This window comes from Ricinus communis, chromosome 10, assembly GCF_019578655.1.
Source record: "Ricinus communis isolate WT05 ecotype wild-type chromosome 10, ASM1957865v1, whole genome shotgun sequence".
In the NCBI taxonomy this organism is placed as follows: domain Eukaryota; kingdom Viridiplantae; phylum Streptophyta; class Magnoliopsida; order Malpighiales; family Euphorbiaceae; genus Ricinus; species Ricinus communis.
In genome coordinates, this window is record NC_063265.1 from 15,459,124 (window position 1) to 15,481,822 (window position 22,699).

The 22,699-nt window shown below is 31.3% G+C and overlaps 2 protein-coding genes across 2 annotated transcripts; both read left to right on the plus strand.

The window, feature by feature from the left end:
- Positions 1-1,361: 1,361 nt before the first annotated feature.
- Positions 1,362-5,098, plus strand: LOC8274874 (probable glycosyltransferase At5g03795). Its single transcript, XM_015725042.2, has 4 exons — positions 1,362-1,926; positions 2,705-2,943; positions 3,607-3,955; positions 4,257-5,098. Exons 1-4 carry the CDS (start codon positions 1,519-1,521, stop codon positions 4,938-4,940), a joined length of 1,680 nt encoding a protein of 559 aa, XP_015580528.2. The 5' UTR covers positions 1,362-1,518; the 3' UTR covers positions 4,941-5,098.
- Positions 5,099-6,502: 1,404 nt separating this feature from the next.
- On the plus strand, positions 6,503-8,453 carry LOC8274875 (late embryogenesis abundant protein ECP63). Its single transcript, XM_002528585.4, has 3 exons — positions 6,503-7,387; positions 7,577-7,677; positions 7,775-8,453. The coding sequence occupies exons 1-3, from the start codon at positions 6,590-6,592 to the stop codon at positions 8,094-8,096; spliced, it is 1,221 nt and encodes a 406-aa protein (XP_002528631.2). The 5' UTR covers positions 6,503-6,589; the 3' UTR covers positions 8,097-8,453.
- The last annotated feature ends 14,246 nt before the right edge of the window (positions 8,454-22,699 follow it).

Here is a 22,699-nt window from a genome sequence, read left to right on the forward strand (position 1 = left end):
TAGCACATACATAACACCATTAAACCGTAGGAGAAAATTGGGAATAAGATTGATTGGCTTCAGTTTTCTATGTTTTGTCCTTTGCTACATTAGACTACTACATGATAGAGGTGTCTTATTTAATGAGGAGATATACTTATGGTAAACACCAAACAAGCTTCCCAATTTAATAGCCTACTATTTTAATAATTTATTTTTAATGAACTTCAATTTTATCTTAATTAATTGTACGTGAAATTATTTAAAAGGTTTTGAATTTAAGGAATAATTAAAATTATATATATTTCAAGCTAGATTTTTATTTTTTATTCAAAAATAAAATTACAAAATAGAATTACAACGAGAATATATTAACAACCAAAAATTAGCTGTGTTAGTTTGATATTTACAGAATGTATTGGAGATAAAAGAAATTCGTATATATTGTTTATCTATATTTTATATATAAATATGTATAAGTATTTTATATAATATTAATAAATATATTTTAGTTATCGATTTAATTAGACGAGATTTTTTCTATGTTGTTTCACATGTTGAATAATATTAAGGGAATTTCCTTTGAAAATAAGAATGAGCTGCGCATTCCATAGCATCCCTAAAAGCCAGATTTTCAGAATAAATGGATCATGATATGGGAATACAATTTTGACATTTTACCGGAGTTTTTCTTTTAAGTAGCTGAATGACATAGCAATAAAATTATTATTTAATTAACTCATAAGAGATTAATTAATTAAGAAGTGGTCGGATTGATATTACTATAATTCTATATAATTAATGTAAATTTATGGCTTTTTAAACAAAATAAAAAACTACACGATCCATATATTTAAATGAAAAAAAAAAAAAAAACTTATAACGCAAGACAAAAAAGGGATATCAAATTAAATGATCGTACCAACAATATTAAAGGCCAAGATCATCTGTGTTCCTTAATTAACTTTAATAGAGAAACCAAAGAGAATTAATGGTGAAATCTGAGCAAATTAAACAGAGAAGGTAAATATAGTCATTTCAACTAAGGAAACCATGTTGTTTCCCAATTTCTACAGGCAGCAAAATCAAGCAAAGAATCACTTAAAACTTGGAGATTACTCTCTTAACTATCATGTATAAGACCACTACATTCTCTCTACCATCCAGACACACACACCCTGCAAAAAACTATACGTGTAAAACCCTAATTTGGGAGTGTAAAGCAAGCTGAGAGCAGGCAATTAAGTTATTTATTATTTTTCCCTTAATAGGAAGGTGGTCGGTGAATAGGGAAGGGCAAATTTGGAAATAAGAAAAGTTGCATGAGAAAGACCCAAGACAAAGAGCTCATAAAAAGGACGCCTGGCACAAGAGTGCAACCATTGCTTACCAATTGTTCAACTATTTCTGTTCTTTACAAAAGGTCAAGAGTAGAAGAAAGAGAAGAAAAAAAAATTACAAAACTACATGTAAAATTAAAGAAAGAATCGTATAGCTATCTAGTTGGTTTTGATTTGGTAACCAAAGCTAGAAAGAAAGATGGGGATCAATGATGAAGATCATTGCTGCTATGGGTCAAGAAAAGGGTATCATGCATGGAGATTTCCAACATCATCAATGAAGCTGTTGCTGTTTATGGTACCGTTGATAGTTGTTTCTGGGTTTATTGCTGTATTGGGTCCTAAATTTTCTACTAATTTAGAGTTCTTATCTACACATTCTTGGCTTGTTAAGTATGGTGCTTCTTTAAATAGTTCTTTGCCAGTAGTTTCACATGCAAAACTGCAGAGTGAAAGGGTAGTACGAGTTCAGGATTTGCATCCAGCGGTGGTAGTTATGGAGGAGGCAGAGGCGGCTGTGGATACAGCAGATAGGAAGGTCCTTATTTCTAATGAGGCTTCTTCTCCAGCTACACTTGATGTTCAGGCTATAGACATTCAACAACTTGTAAGTCTTTTTTTTTTTTTTTTCTTTTATCTATTTCTTAAAACCATTTTTGCATTATTACTACGGTTTTCTGAAAAATACTTTTGGAGATTTGGCTGATTCTGCTTGGAATTATAGAATCCTTAATCTCAACGGTATAATATTTATTTCTTTCTTTAATCTTTTTTTTTTTGGGGCAAAATCTATTTCTTTTTCTTTAAACCTGTAAAATGGGTTTAGACGTTTAGATCATAGAGGCTTTGGCTCTGTCATAGAGGTTCTGATATCTATTACAGTGTCAAAAACCATTCCACTAAAGCTTCTTTTGTTTTTCTTCATATTGATTTTTTTGGGTAATTATAGGCAAAGTTATTATTTCTGGGTCTTGGTAAAACCAAAAAAAAAAAAAAAAAACTGTGCGTTGGCAACAAGGCAGAGAGGTCAAAGGGTTGTCCGTTAGCTTGAAGACATCCAAGTCCTAAGAAACATATGATTTGTTTATTTTTATTTGAGCAACAGGGATATGAATGTGCTTAGTTTAAGTTTGTGTTATGGCGCAATACAGTGGTCAAATTGCTCTTATTTTCTCCCCTTGTTTTGTTGGTGATTAATGCATGTAAGAAGTAATTAAGGGTCTTAATGAGCTTTTACTACACGATTTATTATGTTGTTGACAGATACTAAAGATGATAATTAATTAGTGGAGATACAACTATTTAAATAAAGAGAGAGAAAAAAAGAAGTGGTTCCATTTTTTGCCTTGTAGTAACTGAGGCTTACTGTAAATTAATTTATCCAGAATGCAACTGGAGAAAATGACAAGCAAATCTCAAGTAACAGAAGTAGTATTGCTGCCTGGCCCAATGATAGCTCCATCAAAACAACACATCAAAAAGCATTTACCAACTTAGAAAGGCTTGAAGCCGGTCTCCAAAATGCTCGTGCTGCAATAAAAGAGGCTAAAAATGAAAATCAAACAGAGGATCCTGAATATGTTCCTATCGGCCCTATGTACTGGAACTCCAAAGTCTTCCACAGGTGATTTTATTGCTACTAATTTCTTGAACTGTGTGTTTTCTTTTATGTGTCCGTCCCCATTAAGAATCATAGGACTAGGACAATTGTGATTCTTTCTTTCTTTATAAATCTTTCACCCAAAAGAATGTAGTAGTACTAATAGTATTCTTAAATGCCTGAGAAATTCCTAGTTTCGAGTCCTGCCTCCTACTTTACGGTTTTATATATTGATAATGGGGTTCAGTAAATTCTCAGTAGCACCAATTTTTGGCTTATCAAAACCAAAACTAAACTAAATAAAACAAAATTGTGGAGGCACTATGAAGAGGCGTGGGAAGCAAACGTTTAATAAAACTTGGGTAATAATGAGATATACACCTACCATCGGGCTAAACTTATGTGTTGTTCCCTTTTTTCAACATGATATATTTGGAGATGCATAAATAAGCTTTTTGGTATGAAATTCATCAGTACCATTCTATCTATCCCAATACTAAAAATCAAATGGTCTGATTCCGCCTAAAAGAGCTGAAAGGGATGGGGCATACCCGATTAGGCGGCTGGGCAATGTCATCTTTAATAGGGAAGCCCCAAATGGGGAAATTATGTGTTGCAACAAGAAAGTTCTACACATCTGTGCCTACAGCCTACTCCTAACCGCTGCTGTTTCTATGCATCATGCAGGAGTTACTTGGAAATGGAAAAACAGTTCAAAGTCTTTGTCTATGAAGAAGGGGAACCTCCAGTATTTCACAATGGCCCTTGCAAGAGTATATACTCCATGGAAGGAAATTTTATTCACAGAATGGAGATTGATGACCAGTTCCGAACAAAAGATCCTGAAAAGGCACATGTTTATTTCCTTCCCTTCAGTGTGGCAATGATGGTCCAGTTTGTCTATGTGCGTGATTCGCATGATTTTGGTCCCATAAAGAGGACTGTAAGAGACTATGTTAATCTTGTTGCTGGGAAATACCCCTACTGGAACCGAAGCCTTGGAGCTGACCATTTCATGCTTTCTTGCCATGATTGGGTAAGTGTCCATTTGCATTAATATTTAATTTCAAACTGTTTTAGGTCTGTATCAATATGATCAAATAGGACAAAGCTAGGAATCCCAAGTTTAGTGTATGGTTTCTTAAGCTTGTCAGGGTCGTCCTTACAAGCTTCAAGCACCACTAGCAACAGCAAGCTGAGCTGGCGTCATTTGGACTGTTACAGCATAATTTTACCTGATTTGATGCATGGGAAAGCAAATAAATTGGTTGCTATAAAATTGGATATTAATTATACTGGAAGCACAAACATTTGAACCTAATTTATTTTTTTGGCAGGGGCCGGAAACTTCATTTTCCCTTCCTGATCTTGCAAAGAACTCGATTCGTGCACTGTGCAATGCGAACACATCAGAAAGATTCAATCCCATCAAGGATGTATCCTTTCCAGAAATTAATCTCCAAACCGGTACAACAAAGGGCTTTATTGGTGGACCATCTCCATCAAAACGATCAATATTGGCCTTCTTTGCTGGAGGGCTTCATGGCCCTATAAGGCCTATCCTTCTCGAGCACTGGGAAAACAAAGACAACGATATGAAGGTTCATCGATACCTTCCTAAAGGCGTATCCTACTATGAGATGATGAGAAAAAGCAAGTTCTGCCTTTGTCCAAGTGGCTATGAAGTTGCAAGTCCAAGAGTTGTGGAGGCGTTGTATACAGGGTGCGTGCCGGTGCTGATCTCGGACCACTATGTCCCGCCTTTTAGCGACGTCTTGAATTGGAAGTCATTCTCTGTTGAGGTTCCGGTGAGCGATATCCCTAACTTGAAGAGAATATTGACAAGCATATCTTCAAGGCAGTATATCAGAATGCAAAGAAGAGTATTGCAAGTAAGGAGGCATTTTGAGGTTAACTCTCCGCCAAAGCGGTATGATGTTTTTCACATGATTCTTCATTCAATATGGCTCAGAAGACTCAATGTCAAAATCCATGATGATCAATTATCCATCACCAGCTGATCGATCGAAAACGGAATGGATATTATTAGGTAACTAGATTTTAATGAATTCTTTCTGTTTGATCATATATGAGGCAATCATCTGTAAGTAAGTGCGTTTATGTATCATATTTGACATGGGACATGGTGAAATTGCGGAAGTTGATGTAGTTCTCTGGATGCCTGTTGCTGTCTCAGTTTATAGTGCTCAAAATGTTAGATAAATATTTGTGTAAGCTTAGGAAATCATGCAGAGAATAATAATTTTGTATACTTTGGCAAATCTGTCTTGTAATGTAATGTTTGTCAAGATTGTAGCATAATGCAAGACTGACTGACTGATCATATGGATCTGATCAAATTTTCCGTTAGAAATCTCTTGGGCATGAAGTAAAACAGTGATAGTTACATTCAGGAAGATAGGCAGGGGATCCTGATAAAGAGGATCATTGAACAAACTTAAAAACAGGGTTATTTACTCTTCCCATTGCTATATAGCTTTAGTAGGTAAGAATTGTAATAGATCAAATGGTAGATTGAATGTTTTTTCACAGGAGAAAAAAATGAGCAATAATCTAGGAAACCAATATACCACTTGCGTCTCTTCAATGTTCAAATACATCCCGAATTGTGCCTCGTGTCTATTCCCTTAAGTGCAGTGGACCTCGAAGCATGAATTTTGTTTTTGTTTTGTGAGTTCAATGGTTAATTAGGCTTACGATGTATTGAAGAGAAAATTGATTCCCTATAAGAGTTTATTAAAATTGCCTATTATAGACTTAGAATATTGATGTATATTAAATTATCAAATTTTGAATGTAATAATTAAAAAATAAGTCAATAACAAATTGAGCTAATTTTATTCAATTGAAAAAAGAAAAAGAATTGTTGATTTTAATCAATTAAAAAAATTAAGCGAATAACCTTGTTCGCATTATTTCAAAGAGTTCAATTTCTTTTCTTTTAAATTTGAAGATGGACTATCCTTATTATAAGAGAGAGATACAAACCTGGACCACCAAGAGCTTAGTGTTGAACCAAATGAACTCACTGCTGAATCTGGCCTCCCTCGCAGAGCATTATTGCCTAATATATATTTCAGACATGGGTTTTTTGGGCACAATCCAAATTTTCAAGTTTAATCTGCAGGCATAAGTGGCTAATTGCTATGAAAATAAAAATACTTAAAAAAAAAAAGAAAAAGGTTATTTTTCTTTCTCCTTTCCCCTTCCTCTATTATTATTATTATTTTTAATTACACTAAGTTATGCAATTTAAAGGCCTTCATGAACTGAATACGTTCATGGACTATTTACTCGACATTTCACACTGTACCAGCCGCTGACTCACCGATAGAACTAAGCTCGTCCCACATGGCAGAACACGTGTGGGACAATCGCAACATAAGAGTTCGAACCCAAATCCCCATATCCGACAGCTCATGTATACACACATGCCGTGTCTCCTCTTCATTAGCATGTCCACCACGTGGCGCCCTAAAGGAACTATCTTATTCTCCACGTGTCGTATAGCAGGCCCAGTACTCAAGAACTACCTGACCTATATACATACACATGCATCCATTGCACTCTCCTGCTCTAACTACATTGAATAGTCCAAAGAGCTGAAATTTATCATAACGACCTTTGCAGTTGAATTGTTAGCGAGACGATGGCATCGACGCAGGAGAAGGAAGAGAGAGCGGAGGCGGAGGCACGGCAAGCAGCGCGTGATTTGAGTGATGCTAATAGACAAAGAGAGTATGAAGAAAGGGGTAAGATGGGGACCGCTGGTCACTATGCGGAGCAGCAAGAAGAAAGGCCAGGCGTTATTGGGTCTGTGCTGAAGAAAGTTGCTGATACTTACGAACATGCTAAGGAAGCTGTTGTAGGTAAGAGCCAAGAATCTGCCGAGAAAACAAAAGAAAGTGCATACACGGCCGCGGAGCAGGCGGGAGAGAATAAAGATTATACTAGTGAGAAGGCGAAAGAGACTAAAGATGCTGCTGCAAGAAAGTTAGATGAAACGAAAGAAAGTGCTAAGCAGAAGGCAGGAGAGTATGCAGATAAGACGAAAGAAACCAAAGATGCGACGAAGGAGAAGTTAGGGGAGTACAAGGATCGTACAGCTGAGAAGGCACAAGATACTACTGAATCTGCGAAGGAGAAGGGAGAAGAATATAAGAATTATGCGGCGGAGAAGGCCAAGGAGATGAAGGATAAAACAGCAGAGAAGGCTAAAGAGACCAAGGATTATTCTGCTGAGAAGGCTAATGAGGCAGCAGAGAAAGCAAAGGAAGCTAAAGATTATACTGCTGAGAAAGCTAAAGAGGGAAAAGATACTGCTACTAGTAGACTTGGTGAACTTACCGAATCTGCTAAAGGTGCTGCAAGAAGAGCTATGGACCTTTTCTCCACTAAGAAAGAAGAGGCTAAAGATAAAACAGTAGAGACTAAAGAAGCAGGCAAGGTTAGTACTTAAAAGATCCATTTAGAGTGTCTCAGTACTTGAAAGATGCATTTAGAGTGTCCCAATATTTGATCTTTCTCATTTATTTTTATTTGTTTTGTGGTTATAAGTTGATTAATTCTTGTTCCAAGTTACTATATGTATAGTGCATATCGCTACATCATTGCATTCTTTTACGCGGATGTATAGGAGAAATTAAGTGAAGCTGAGGAGGAAGCGAGACGAAAGATGGAGGAGTTAAAGATGGAAGGTGAAGAATACAATAAGGACAAGGACATTGAAGCTGAAAGGTAAAGTGAAAAATACTCGTCTCTTCTATTTCTAGCTATTAAAGTTAGTAGTTTCTCTGTAACCATTTTCTTGTTCTTGGTGTTTTTCCTCTGTTAGGGGAACTAGAGCTAGGGACACAATCTTTGGCAACGCAGGGCTAGGAAGCATCAAAGAGTCCATTAAAGGGAAGCTTCAACAGCCACACGATGTTGTAAATGAGACACGTGCAGCTCGTGTGCATGGAAGCACAGGAAGAGGGGGTCTGGACAAAGGGGCAGTGCAGGAGGAGGTAGTGATGGTTGATGAAGATACAACGCCAGGAGCGGTTGCCGCCGCTCTGAAAGCAGCGGATCAAATGAGTGGCCAAACTTTCAATGACGTTGGACGTCTAGATGAGGAGGGTGTTGCTGGCGGTAAAGATCCACCACCTAGACAATAAGTGATCAAAGCTGACACAACCTACGGTGGACTTGAACGTTAATAATTCCTACACTTTCTTATCTTCTTATGTTGTCTTGGGCTTTTGCATGTGTTGCTTGTGTGGAGTTTTTGCTTTGGTTTTTTGCTGGTGTCTTTGATAATAACTAATATCCAAACTATACAAAGCTTTTGGACACTTCAGCAAGCCTGTTAGCCTCTTGATTTTGTAATCAGCTTATGGTTGGTTGGTTTTGGGTTTTCTAGAAAAAGTTGGGTTGGGCTTTTTGATGTCTAATGCAAATGGAGGATGAAAAATTGGCCTCTACTGAGGTTTTCTAGTAAATGAAGATCTATAGTATCTAAATTTGAAGCGAAATTTTCGTCTATGGTGCGTGTTCTTTTGTTTCTTGGGCAAAATCTCAGGTGTATTGACAAGTGAGGACCAGAATGTAATAAATTTTTAATACTAAAGATGGGTGAAATAAGCATGTGCAATAAAGAGAGTATAAGACGATCTGTGAGCAAACTCTAGTTACTGGGTGTAAAACAATCTGAGTTTTGAGTGTAAAACGAGATGAACATGAACGATCAGTTTCGGTTCGGTGCATTTGGATTCGTTGGTCTAGTTCCCGTTTGGATTAGGTCCTCGATCAGTTTCGGTTCGGTGCATTTGGATTCATTGGTCTAGTTCCTTTAGATTCGGTTTCAGTTTTTTTTGGATTCGGTTCGTTCTGTAATTCGTATGATTTGTTTAAATTTTTTTACGTTTTTTTTTTATATTTCAGTTTTCAATTTTTTTAATTATAAATTTATATTATATAAATTTTTTAATTTTAGATCTTGTTTGAAGTCTCAAAATTTGTTTGTTTGAATTTGGTTTGAATTTAGTTTTTCTTTTTTTGAGATTTCTTCAAGTATTTTTAAGATTTCTACGTATATTGTTTTAAAGTATTTTTATTGATTTTATATTAAATGTTATTTCAAAAAAAATTGGCTTTTAAATATTTAATTATTTAATCTATGTTTTGAAAATTTATATTTATTAATTTTACATAATAATATTAATATAATATTTATTTGAATAAATTTGTAGGTTTAAATAATTAAATATTTATTTGAAAAAGTTAATGGATATTAATTTGATGATATTTTATAGATTTTAAATATAGAAATGAATGAAAGATATTTAGTTTAAAAGGATTTTTTATCATGTGTTATTATATTTTAATATAAATTTATGTATATGATTGTATAATTTTATTTTTATATTATTGAGATTTCAAAATGTAAAAACTAATAAAAATGTTGAGAATATTTAATTTGTTATTATTTTAGGATATTTTAATTAGTCAGAATATCAAGATTTATTTAGTTTTATGTATAAATTTAATTTATATAATCAAATTGTAAAATATAAAGAATTAATAAAAATATTAGATATTTAATCTATTATTATTTATAATTAAAATAATTATGATGGGTGTATAATAAGTGAGTAAACTTTTAGTTTTGATAAATATATAAAAGATAAATTTTAAAATATATATTTAATATAATATTAATTTAAATTTATTTGGTTAAAATATAGAAAATTTATGTTAGAAATAAATAAATAAATATATATATGTATATGTATATATATTAAAATAAATAAATTTAATAAATTAAGAAAAGTGTAAGTATAATTTAAAAAATTTAGAAGCAATAATTATATAATAATTCAAAAGAAGAGTAAATAAAATGAACAAAAGCTTCTCAGTTAATAATAGTTTATAAAATTTTATATTAAATCAAGGTGTGTTTTAGGCTCCTTTCGCCACCAAATGTAATTGATGGACTTTGGTTCATATAAAAATGATAACTCGAACTTTATATTAATATTAATTGATTCTGATGTTGCTGAGCTCAAGTCGAAAGTATTTTTTAAATAAAAGTTTTTATTATTTTTTATTTTCAATTAAGTCATGTGAAATTAAACTTTATTTGAAACGTTTTAAACTAAGTTAAACTATATAATAAATTGTTTATAATAATATAAGCGAGTAAATTAAGAAGGAAGAAGAAGCATTGTTAATGTGTTAGAAATATTGTTGAATACTTTTGAAGTTACTAACGGTGGGTTAATTGAAATAGGAAGATTGATATATTTTCCATTTAAGAACTGTGTTAAATAAGTCATATGCCCAACGTGGTATAAATATTAATTTAGAGATGCTTCTCTTTCTCTTCACTGTCAATATCTTAATCATTACATAATTAGGAGAAGACGAATGCTGGCTGGCCTTCATAAATGTAAATATGAAAGGGCACCTCAGCCACAAGTTTTTATTTTATTTTTTCCTTTCAATCATGATGTTTAATTATTACTAATATTAGATTATTTGTTTTATTAATAAAATAGAGCATATGATTAATGATATTCTCAAGTTATTACATAATATTTGACGTTATTGAAAGAAAGATCACATCAGTGTCATGATAATAACAATTAGAATATAAAAATATATTTAGTTTTACTAATTGATAATTTATCAAAAGATAACAGGTAGGTTCTTTTTTTTTTTTTTATCCTTAATATTTATTTCATAAAATAAATGTACTTAGAAAATTATAGCACATGTCCTAACTGTTAGATGACCCACAATGTCAACGTTAAAGATCAGTTTGCATGTTACCTTGATAATACAATTTGGAACTTTCAATTGTTTTTGTGTCCAACAATTATGGATTTATTGATGTGGGCAGTAAGTACTACTTCCCGCCATTGCCACTTCCTTTGGAATTAAGTTGGTATTCAAGGAACCAGAAGTACCTTCCATTAATATATATATATATTAGTTTCCTCTTATATAATTTATTAAATATTTTTAAATTACAAATAAGAAGAGTAAGAGTAAGAGTGACTCGGGTTAATATATAACTACCGTTAAAGTAAATTTATGGATATAACTTTTAGTTATTAATATTAGTATTAGAATAAGGAGAATTTAAAGTATAAAAGATAACCGATCACAATTCAAATGAGCTGAATGCATACGTGATTTCTTCAAACTTTTTATACATAGCCACTTGGTTATTTAAATTTTTCTATATTTTTACAGCCATCTTAACTAGTTTTTTGAAATCGTATAAAGCATATCATTCGTAGCCTCTTAAACTTTATGATGATAGTCACTTGGCTGTTTGAATTTTTGTTTGATTATTGTAGCTATTTAAACTAATTATATAAATTTTATTTTATTATTTTTAAGAACACGTATAAAACAAACACTTTAATTGACTTTATTAATGTGTTAAAAGAATACTAGAAAATAAGCTAAGAAAGCAAAACAATGCTTTTTAAAATCTTAAATCTCTAAAATTATTCTATACTTTTCATTTTCAATAAACACTCACTTTTTTTATAATAATTATAAAATTTTGTTGTCATTTTGAGTATATCTACTCTTCAAGTTACAACATCTTTTTTTAAAAAAATTGCATTTAACATAATAAATGCATCATATAATCGCCTACATTTAAATACATGGTCCTAGTTCGCCGTTAGAGATTTACGAGACAGTTCTTCAGTTGGACCGATGATGGATTTAGGAGTTCTAAAAGTTCGGTTGGCTAGTTTAGTATGGACTACTGGCTATTTGGCTAAAGTTCATGTTCAAATAGCCATAGTGTGAAATAGCCAAGTGACTATCCTATAAAAGTTCAAGAGATCACGTTTGTATTCGGTTATATTTTACAAGTTAAATTTCATGTCATAATATTTGGTTTACATGCGTTTCTAGTAACAAAAAAAATGAGATTTTTATAGTCCAAAAAAATTAGTTTAGGCCAAATGATTACTCTCAAAAAGTTTAAAAGGCCAAGTATATTATTTTGTCATCTAAAAGAGATAAATTGTAAGTTTGAGATCTACCATAACACTTAAGAACCCATGGTGATTTACTTTAATTTCTTAAGTGAATTATAAAAACCTCTTTCTTCCACTTTCGCCTCCCTTTTAAAAATTTATAAAAATACATGAGGTAATTGTTTAGTTCTTAAAAATACAATACTACACCCATTACCTTTTGAAACATGATTGAGACAATAGCACTTTTACAACTTTCCTAAAATCATTAAAATTATGCTTGATTGAAATTTATTAAAAAATTTATCTCATTTGAAAAAAAAAAAAATACATGAGAGAAAGTAAAATAGAAATGATAAAGTTGAAGAAAATATTTTGATGTTATGAAATACATTGACAAACTAATATGAAATTTATTTAAAAATTCTACATATTTTTATATAATTTAGTCTAATTATAATTAATTCCGTATAAATTTAAATATATAAGACTCTAAAATTAATTTTCACTTCATTCAAAATAAATAAACTTTGAATTTATAAATCAATTATGCAAATTGTATTAACCAAATAAAATGTAAGGTAAATCATTGAAACATGAATCAAACAATCTCTTAAAACTTGACCCAGAAAACATCTTTACTAAAAGGAAATCGAAGTAGCAACAACAAAGTAACTTGTTCTGTAACACTTTTGAAGCAATTAGAATCACAAATAAGGATAAGTCAGATTATTAATACTTTTACAATCAATAGCTTGGATTTCAATCGACCCAACAACTTGGAAAATAAAGAGGTGGAAACCCAACGAGAATTGTAAAATTTGGGTCTTCCCAAAAAATAGTATATGACTCAATTTCAAGCTTTAAAATAACAAAACATAACAATAGAATATAAGAAGAAAGAGAAGTCGTTAATTAGTGAGAATAGAACAAATAGTTTTTTTCTAAATTTTTTTTAGTATTGCTAAGGGTAATATTTTTATAATTTTTTTCTTTAATTCTAAGAATAAATATGATTTTTTTTTTAAATATAGTAATTAAGTTGGAATGTAAAACTAATTTTCTAACGGTAATTTACCTTTTTTTTTCTTTTCTTTTTATCAAAGACGTAATTCACCTCCTAATTAGTGGTGACCACTATATAATATAGGGAGAGAATCAATATAGATATATATATATATATATATATATATATATATATGCTTTGATCCAATCGGAATATTAAATGATTTTCTATTGCTATGATACAATACTTTTATCGTGAAACACGTGTGAGCAATCTATATATAAGCGTCTCTACCTGAGGTATTTTCTCTGGTGGTATTAATATATAGTGGTAGATTAACATGTGTCAAATTTAGGTTGCCGGAGAAAATGACAAAAAAAGTAATATACATTATTTAATCTAATTTTTTATATTAATTTGATCACAATCATTATAGTACTTTCTTATTTATCATGCTTTTAAAAAATATATATATTTAATTACAAAAATATTATTAATAATATGTTTATTTCTCTCGAACTGATAATGTAGGTATCAGTATTCATATAGATCGATGGATTTCTTAAAGAGACAAAGATTGATCACATATGATGACAAGATATTAGCTTAGAATATCCAATGAGCCCTTACAGTATACGTGTCACCGTCACTACAAATTATGGAAGGAACAATTGCTACTATTTAAATTAAAAGACTTATCGAGTCACTTATGACCCAATTTAATGGAAAAGTACAATAACTAATGGACGCTTCGAGTACAATAAAAGAGTCAATAAGAAAATAAAGAAGAATCAATCAACAGGAAGATAAATTTCCAAGAAATCATTATTGCTCTCTTATATAACAAACATGATGAATATGGTAAACCCTAATCTATTCATTCTAACCCTAATTTCATTATTTTTATTTCTCTTTCTCTAGCAAACTTGATTCTTGGAGTGGATCCGTCAATCTCTACTCAGCAATTGTTGTTTTACAGGATTGAGCTAGAAAAATCTCAATAAGAGTTATTAATTATACAATTAAAACATTAAACTACACTAAGACCTCTCTATAGTGATATACTAAATAGGAATGACCCTTATATAATTATAAAAGATATCAGTCCCAATTTGGACCAGTTATAAAAAAAAAAAGTTCTACATCCCAATAAATTATAAATTTTTTAAGTCTGGTTTTAATAAAATATTTCTTTACATAGTAAAATTTGTATATATATATTTTTAAAAATATATGTTAATATATTATATTATTTTATTATATTATTATTATTTTATCTCATCAATTTTATTTATATAGTATTAACATTTTTTTATCTTATTTATATAGTGTTAACATTTTTTTTATCTCTAGTTACTATTATTTTATCGAACATAATTCAGTATTAAGTGAAGATAAAATTTATAGTACTCAAACTTCAATTAAATTATAATCTATTCATAGTGTTATGGTTATCTTGAATTTGTGTTAAGCCCATATTATATCATAGCTCAAGTCCACAATTATTTGCTTGGAGAGCAAGGACTTATCGTAGCCACTCATTTTGACTTGGAGAGCAAGGGCTAATCTTGGCCATGTATTCATACTTGGTAATCAAATTTAGTTTGCTATATATACACTAGCAATTAGTGAAGAAAAACACGAAGAAGATATGGAGCAAAATAGCAAATGAGAAACACTTGAGTGAGGTCTTTCTTTTAGGTACTAGTAAAAGTCTCTTTTAGTCCTTAGACTTATTTTACTAGTACATTTTGAGAGTTACACACTTGGGTGTAATTGGATTTTGGGTTTTGAGTGTTATTCTCCATTTGTACTCCTCATTTTAATTAGTAGATTTTACTTCTCTTTCGCCCATGGATGTAGGCTTACGCCGAACCACGTAAATCAGTTGTGTTTATTTATTTCTCTATTTTGTCATTTATATTTCCAACTTCCACAATAAAAAAACCTAACAAACTGGTATCAGAGCTGATATCATATTTATTCGAGAATTATTATGGGGTCAACAAAATTTGACATCGAGAAATATGATCGCAGCATAAGTTTTGCCCTTTGGCAAGTTAAGATGTGTGCGCTCTTAATATAAAATGGCTTGCAGAAAGCACTTCATGGAAAGGATAAGTTACCAGCCACGATGACAAAAGAACAAAAGCAGGGGTTAGATGAAAAAGCCCTAGCTGCCATTCAGTTATGCTTGTGAAATGAGGTTCTGCGAGAAGTCATACATGAGAAGACTGCAGCAGATTTATGGGAAAAGCTTGAATCGCTTTTCATGACAAAAAACCTCACCAGCAAGCTTGTTGTGAAGCACCATATGCATATGCTCTATATGGTAGAAGGTACACCTCTGAAATCACATCTTGATGATTTCACATCCATCTTGATGGATTTGGAAAATTTGGAAACCAAGTATGAAGAAGAGGATCAAGCCCTTATGTTGCTTCGTTCTTTGCCTCCATCCTATAAGCACTTTCGTGACACTTTAATTTTCAGCAAGCAAACATTGATAGTTGAAGAGGTATAAGCGTCAATTTTTTTCAAAAGAACTCATGGATAATGAGCTTATTGGTAGTAGCAAAGATAGTCTTGCTGATGGACTTATTGTTCGAGGAACTGATGGACTTATTGTTCGAGGAAGATCCTATAATAGAGAGCCTACTAGCAGTAGTCATCCAAAGTCTAGATCCAAATCCAGATACAGAAATTTAACTTGTAATTACTGCAAGAAGAAAGGGCACATTAAAGTTAATTGCTTTAAGTTGAAAAATAAGCAAAAGTATCATAATATTCCGGAGAAACCCGCTGAAGCCAACATTGTTGAGGATGAGGTTCAATATGATGTTTTCACTGTCACTGACAACACAGCTATGTCCATGAAAGGGTGGATTTTAGATTCTAGTTGCTCATTTAATATTTTTCTTAACAAAGATTGGTTCTCCACTTATGAACCAGTTAATAGTGGAGTTGTCTTGATGGGAAATGATCAAACGTGCAACGTTGTTGATATTGGTTCAGTCAAAATAAGAATGCATGACGGTGTAGTTAGAACTTTGACTGAAGTGCGACATGTTCCTGATATGTCAAAAAACCTTATTTCTTTATCCACTTTAGATATTGGTGGTTGTAAATTTATTGGCGGTGATGGTGTTTTGAAGGTTGTGAAAGGTGCCTTAGTTATGATGAAAGCTCATCAGATTGGAAGATTGTACGTGTTGTAAGGATCTACTGTTATAGGCACAACTGTTGTATCATCCTCCATATCAGATTCAGATGTCACCAGATTATGGCACATGAGGCTGGGACATATGAGTGAGAAAGGTTTGATAATGCTGAGCAAGAAAGGACTTCTTTCTGATCAGAGTACATCCAAGTTAGAGTTTTATGAACAATGTCTCTTTGGAAAGCAAAAGAGGATCAGTTTTAGCTCAGGGGTTCATAGAACTAAAGGTACTCTTGATTACATCCATTCGGATCTTTAGGGACCAGCACAAGTTCTTTCTAAAGGTGGTGCTCGATACATGCTAACCTTTATTGACGACTACTCCAGGAAGGTATGGGTTTACTTTCTAAAGCATAAGAGTGATGTGTTTGTCACTTTCAAGCAGTGGAAGGCTTTAGTGGAAAAACAAACTAAAAAGAAGATTAAACGCCTTCGCACTGATAATGGTTTGGAGTTTTGTGATGGCGATTTCAATAAATTTCGCAAGAATGAAGGTATTGTTAGACACCTTACAATCAGAGGCACTCCTCAACAGAATGGCCTAGCCAAGAGGATGAATAGAACCTTGATGGAAAAGGTTCGTTGCACGTTATCCAATTCTGAGCTATCAAATGATTTTTGGGCAGAAGCAGCTTCGACAACGTGCTACTTGGTGAATTGTTCTCCTAATGCTTCAATTAATTGTAAGACTCCGGAAGAGGTATGATTCTGGTCATCCTGCTGATTATTCTGAGTTGAGGATATTTGGATGTCCTGTCTATGTTCATGTCAATGACGGCAAGTGGGAGCCTAGATCCAAAAAGGGTATATTCATTGGCTATCCTGCTGTCGTAAAGGGATACAAGGTTTGGTACCCTAATCCAAAGTCACCTAAGTCTATAATCAGTAGGGATGTTGTGTTTAATGAATCATTTATGCTTCACCAGGAAAAAGAGTCTTCTAAACCTTCTACGGGGATAGAGAATATAAGCAAGCAGGTGAAAGTTAAGGTGGAGAATACAAATGCTCCACAAAATGTTCCATAACCAGATCTAGTTCAACTACCTATTTCATATGAGGCAGACGAGTCACCGGAAGTGGAAGACTATTCAATTGCCAAAAATAGGGGTATGAGAATGAGAACTAAATCTGTGCGGCTTAATGATTATGTTACTTATGCACTAGTAGTGGCAGAAGAAACTGATGGAATTGGTGATCCATCATTTCGGGCCATCACCGTTTTTGCCAAGTAGTTGTTATGCAAGAAGAGGTGGAGTCTCTTCACAAGAATAAAACTTGGAACTTGGTCAAGCCGCCTAAAGATAAGAAAATTATTGGCTGCAAATGGGTCTTTTAAAGGAAAGATGGCATTCCAGGTGTTGAAAATGCTAAGTACAAAGCACGATTAGTTGCAAAGGGCTATAGTCAAGTACATGGAGTTGATTTCAATGATGTTTTTTCACCTGTTGTTAAACATAGCTCTATTCGTGTTTTGCTTGCTTTGGTTGCTATGCATAATTTAAAGCTCGAGCAATTGGATGTTAAAACTGCTTTCTTACATGGTGAACTTGAGGAAACAATTTATATGCAACAACCTGATGATTTTGAAATTAAAGGTAAGGAAGACCATGTTTGTTTGTTGAAGAAATCTTTATATGGTTTGAAGCAGTCTCCTTGACAATGGTACAAGCGGTTTGATTCCTTTATGATCGATCACAGCTATCTCAGGAGCCAGTACGATAGTTGTGTGTACTTCAAAAGGTCTGCAGATGGCTCATTTGTATACTTATTGGTCTATGTTGATGATATGCTTATTGCAGCTAAAGATATGTGTGAGATCAATAATTTGAAATTAGAGCTAAATGGTGAATTTGGGATGAAAGATTTGGGAGTGGCTAAAAAGATTTTAGGCATGGAGATTCAAAGAAACAGAACTACAGGAAAACTCTACTTGACTCAAAAGAGTTTTGTTGAGAGAGTTCTGAAGCATTTCGGGATGAAAAATGCTAAGCCTGTAAGTACTTCACTCGCTGCTCATTTTAGACTTTCTACTGCAATGTCACCACAGTCGAAGGAAGATACTGAGTATATGTACACATGTTTCCTTACTCAAAATGTGGCATATCATCATCGTTGCTAGCAGTGTGTGTACTGCACATGACACGTTGCACGCACGCTGGTCAGTATATATGTCAAAACTCGTAAAGAACACCCTTGATGTGTAAAATAGATTTTGAGATATTTGCAAGGTGCCTCTAATTTTAACTTGGAGTTTGGAAGGAGCAAGCACATTTGGTTATGTGTTCACATTATCCGCTGGTTCGACGAAGATCGGTGATATGTATATTAAGGTCGCCATTAGTTGGAAAGCTACTTTGCAATCTATAGTAGCTTTATCCACTACAGAAGCTTAATACATGGCAGTTGTTGAGGCTATTAAAGAAGCCATTTGGCTAAGAGGTTTACTTGTTGAGCTCAGTTCGGATACAAAGGTGATTGTCGTCCATTGTGATAGTGAAAGTGTTATTCACTTGACTAAAGATCAGATGTTTCACAAGAGAACAAAGCACATTGATGTGAATTACCACTATGTTCGTGATATTATCTCAGAGGGTAATATTATTGTTACGAAAATCGGTACAATAGACAATTTGACTGACATGTTAACTAAATCTCTTCCAGTGAGCAAGTTCAAGCATTTCTTGGACTTAATTGGTATTTTTTATTGAGTAGCCCTAAAGGGCTTATTTGGAGAAAGTAAAGTAAAGTTTATATGTTGAGGAGAAATTCAAGTTAAGGTGGAGAATTGTTATGGTTATCTTGAATTTGTGTCAAGTCCATATTGTGTCATAGCCCAAGTCCACAATTATTTGCTTGGAGAGCAAGGACTTATCTTAGCCACTCATTTTGACTTGGAGAGCAAGGGCTAATCTTGGCCATGTATTCATACTTGGTTATCAAGTTTAGTTTGCTATATATACACTAGCAATTAGTGAAGAAAAACACGAAGAAGATATGGAGCAAAATAGCAAATGGGAAACACTTGAGTGAGGTCTTTCTTTTAGGTACTAGTAAAAGTCTCTTTTAGTCCTTAGACTTATTTTACTAGTATATTTTGAGAGTTACACACTTGAGTGTAATTGGGTTTTGGGTTTTGAGTGTTATTCTCTATTTGTACTCCTCACTTTAATTAGTAGATTTTACTTCTCTCTTTGCCGTGGATGTAAGATTACGCCGAACCACGTAAATCAATTGTGTTTATTTATTTCTCTATTTTATCATTTATATTTCTAACTTCCGCAACAAAAAACCTAACACATAGTCATAAATTTAATTGATTCCAATATAACTATAATTATCGTATATTAAATTATTATAAATTATTTTTAAAGAATATTTTATTAAATAACACCACTCGAAAATATTGATATTACACTAAAAAAAAAACACATTGCATGTCCATTGATTTGCTTGTTTGGAGTACGAAAAAACTGGCAACTCATAAACGCAGCCAACGAGTGAAAAGGAAGCGCAGCATTATTGGTAGCATTCCCATAGTTGTGAGTAGTCACCAAAGAACGGGGCCTGGGACCCCAAGAGAACTCGAATTTTGATTAATAATTTATAATATTAATGAATTAATTTGTTTTATTATAGGGAAATTTTTCATACAAGAACTATCACATATTTTGTTACTTCCAACGCATTATCTATTTAAAAAGAAAATGGAAGAAGCTGTTAAATAAAATAAAATAAAATATGAGAAAAGTAAAATATATATTTCGACTCTTTTTAATAATACCACTTTGATTTTCAACTTCAAATGTAGTCAATTATTTAGTTTCCAAGTTAAGACTTAGAGAATCATTACGTCATAAAAAATAATAATTCAAGAATATATATATATATATAGAGAAAGAGAGAGAGAGAGAGCTTATAATTAGATAAAAACAAATTTCTTCCATATAGGATAAATTTAGATCTAAATTCCAATGCATATTATGACATCATATTTTTTTTTTCTTAAAAAGAAGTATTCGAATTCTGATATATTAACTCAACTGTTTTGTTTTTGTTTTTCAATAGCAATAATCAGAGTCTAATTAAGCGAATTATTAAGTCAGTTTTATAAATAATATTATAACCAGAAACCGAAATTATTATTTTTTTTTATAAGAAAATGAAACCAGTGACCCATTTTACGTCGGTGTTGAATTCGATTGGTTCTTTTCATCACCCATATATTCAACTAAGAAAAATAACGTAAATAAAAAAGAAAAGAAAACAGATAATACATTTATTTCCGAGAGGCCCTACACAACATGTGGTTGACATGATTTATGAGTGTGATTCTTTTTGTTTCTTTGGAAAATGATTTGATTTTAATAATAAAAATATCTTTTTATATATATTTATAGCAACTGCCGATTACATAATAAAAATAATTTATTTTTTTATATTCGTCGTAAATTGAAAACTTATTTAATTTTTTTTCAGAAATTCTTTGTTGTTTTCCAAGTGAACGTATTCAATTCAAATTGCAGTAGCATGAGTTTTCTTGAACGACTTGTACATCCATACGTACCACAAAAAATGAGAAATTCTTACAATCTTTATTATAATATGTCTGATTGTCTGTCTAAATTCAACATTACTCTCATTTATATTTCCAACTCACATCTTATTATTTTCAATTTTACTCCCACTACTTTTTATAATCATTAGCTTACTAGTCGACAAATAAAAAATTATTGAAAATACACGGTGCTTTAATTTAGTGATAAGGTAAGACTATTTAGGAAATTTGTATCAAAATTGATGTATCTATAGCGAGGGTAATAAAAATAAATCTAAATACTCTAAATCAATATTTTTGAGAGAATAATATTTATGAAGTAAAGTAATTAAACAATAAATAAATATGCAATGCAAATGATTATAATTTAAAACTATATGCTAAAGATAATATTTAGTATAGTCTTTTACTTAGTAATCTACTTTAAGCCTAAATCTAATGAATGAGATGGTGATGTGTCTTTTTCTTTAGTTATTTAAACTAATGATGCAACTAAAGTTTATTCTACAAATATATATTAAAGTAAAATTGGTGTCTCTAATACATTCAACTTAAATATGTTCATAACAATTACTATTACTAAATTAATATGATGGTTAACCAATAACAATAACTGAAACTAATAAAGATATAAAATTAAAGTAATCATTCATTAAATAAATAAATAAATAATAAGATTCATATAAAATATTTATGCAAACTAGTCTAACATATTTAACTCAATGATCATGCTATTAAATAGAAAGATATAAAACAATAAAGTAAAAACTCCCTTTAGATCCAGAATTTCTTCAAGTAGAAAGATAGTTGATCCTCACTCTCTAATTTTTGAAAAACTCCTTAAATTTTACAAAGACTAATGAAAACTAAACTAAAGTGTTTACGGAAGAACTGTAGAGAAAATAATGGTGGATAGATATAGAGAGCAAATGGGAGAAATTCTCTCCTCCTAGAACTAGGTCTGTAGAGATATATATAGAGAAAATTAATCCTCTAAGTAAGTCTCCCTAAAGATAAGTATACTAATATAAGTTTATCTGATAGATAAAAATATATGTATTCTTATCTCCACCAAGTATTATCCAATAAATAACGTTTAATATAAATTCTAATAATTATACAAAATGACTAAAATATCCCTTGGGCCTTGTAATTTTTAGCGAGGCCTTACAAATAACTGTCTATGCATCTTAATCTTGAGTCTTGACAGAAAATATCCAATTAAGTTTCTTTTTAAGTATTTAGCTCCATATCTTTCTTTGTTAGTTAATATTACCTGAAAATAAACAATTAAGCTTAAGTGAGTTAAAAACACATATTCTCACCATATTATATATAGAAATTATATTATCAAACCTTTGAAATACTCTAAACATTTATATATAATTTGGACCTATCAAAAATTCAAACTTCACTGGTAAAATTAACTCTCAAAAAGTAAATAAATCTTTAATACTTTTATATATCTACATATATATCATAAATTATTATATAAAAATTATAATATATATTATTCAATAAATTTATTTATAATATAATATTAAATAGTAAATAATCATACTGAGAAAGTATCATAATAATAAGAACACATGAATTAATATTGTCAATAAAAAAATTGAAAGTATCAATATATTTTTCTATAATTTTTATTTTTAATTTTTATAAATATTTATATTGAATTATTTGAACTCTATTATAGGTATATATATATTATAATTTATCAATTTCTTACAGGATTAATAATGTATATGAAATTATTATAGGATTAGAATTGAATTATATTAGTTCTATTAAAATTAGGAGATTAATTACTAAGTAATTCTATTAAAATTAGGAAATTAATCACTAATTAATTCTATTAGAATTAAAAAAATTAAATTAGTTACCTATAGAATTAGCATAAAATTAGCAAAAATATTTTAGTCAATTAAATTTATTTTCTAAACGTGCTTTTATATAAATATTTTCTCTTATGATATTTAATCATCAATTAA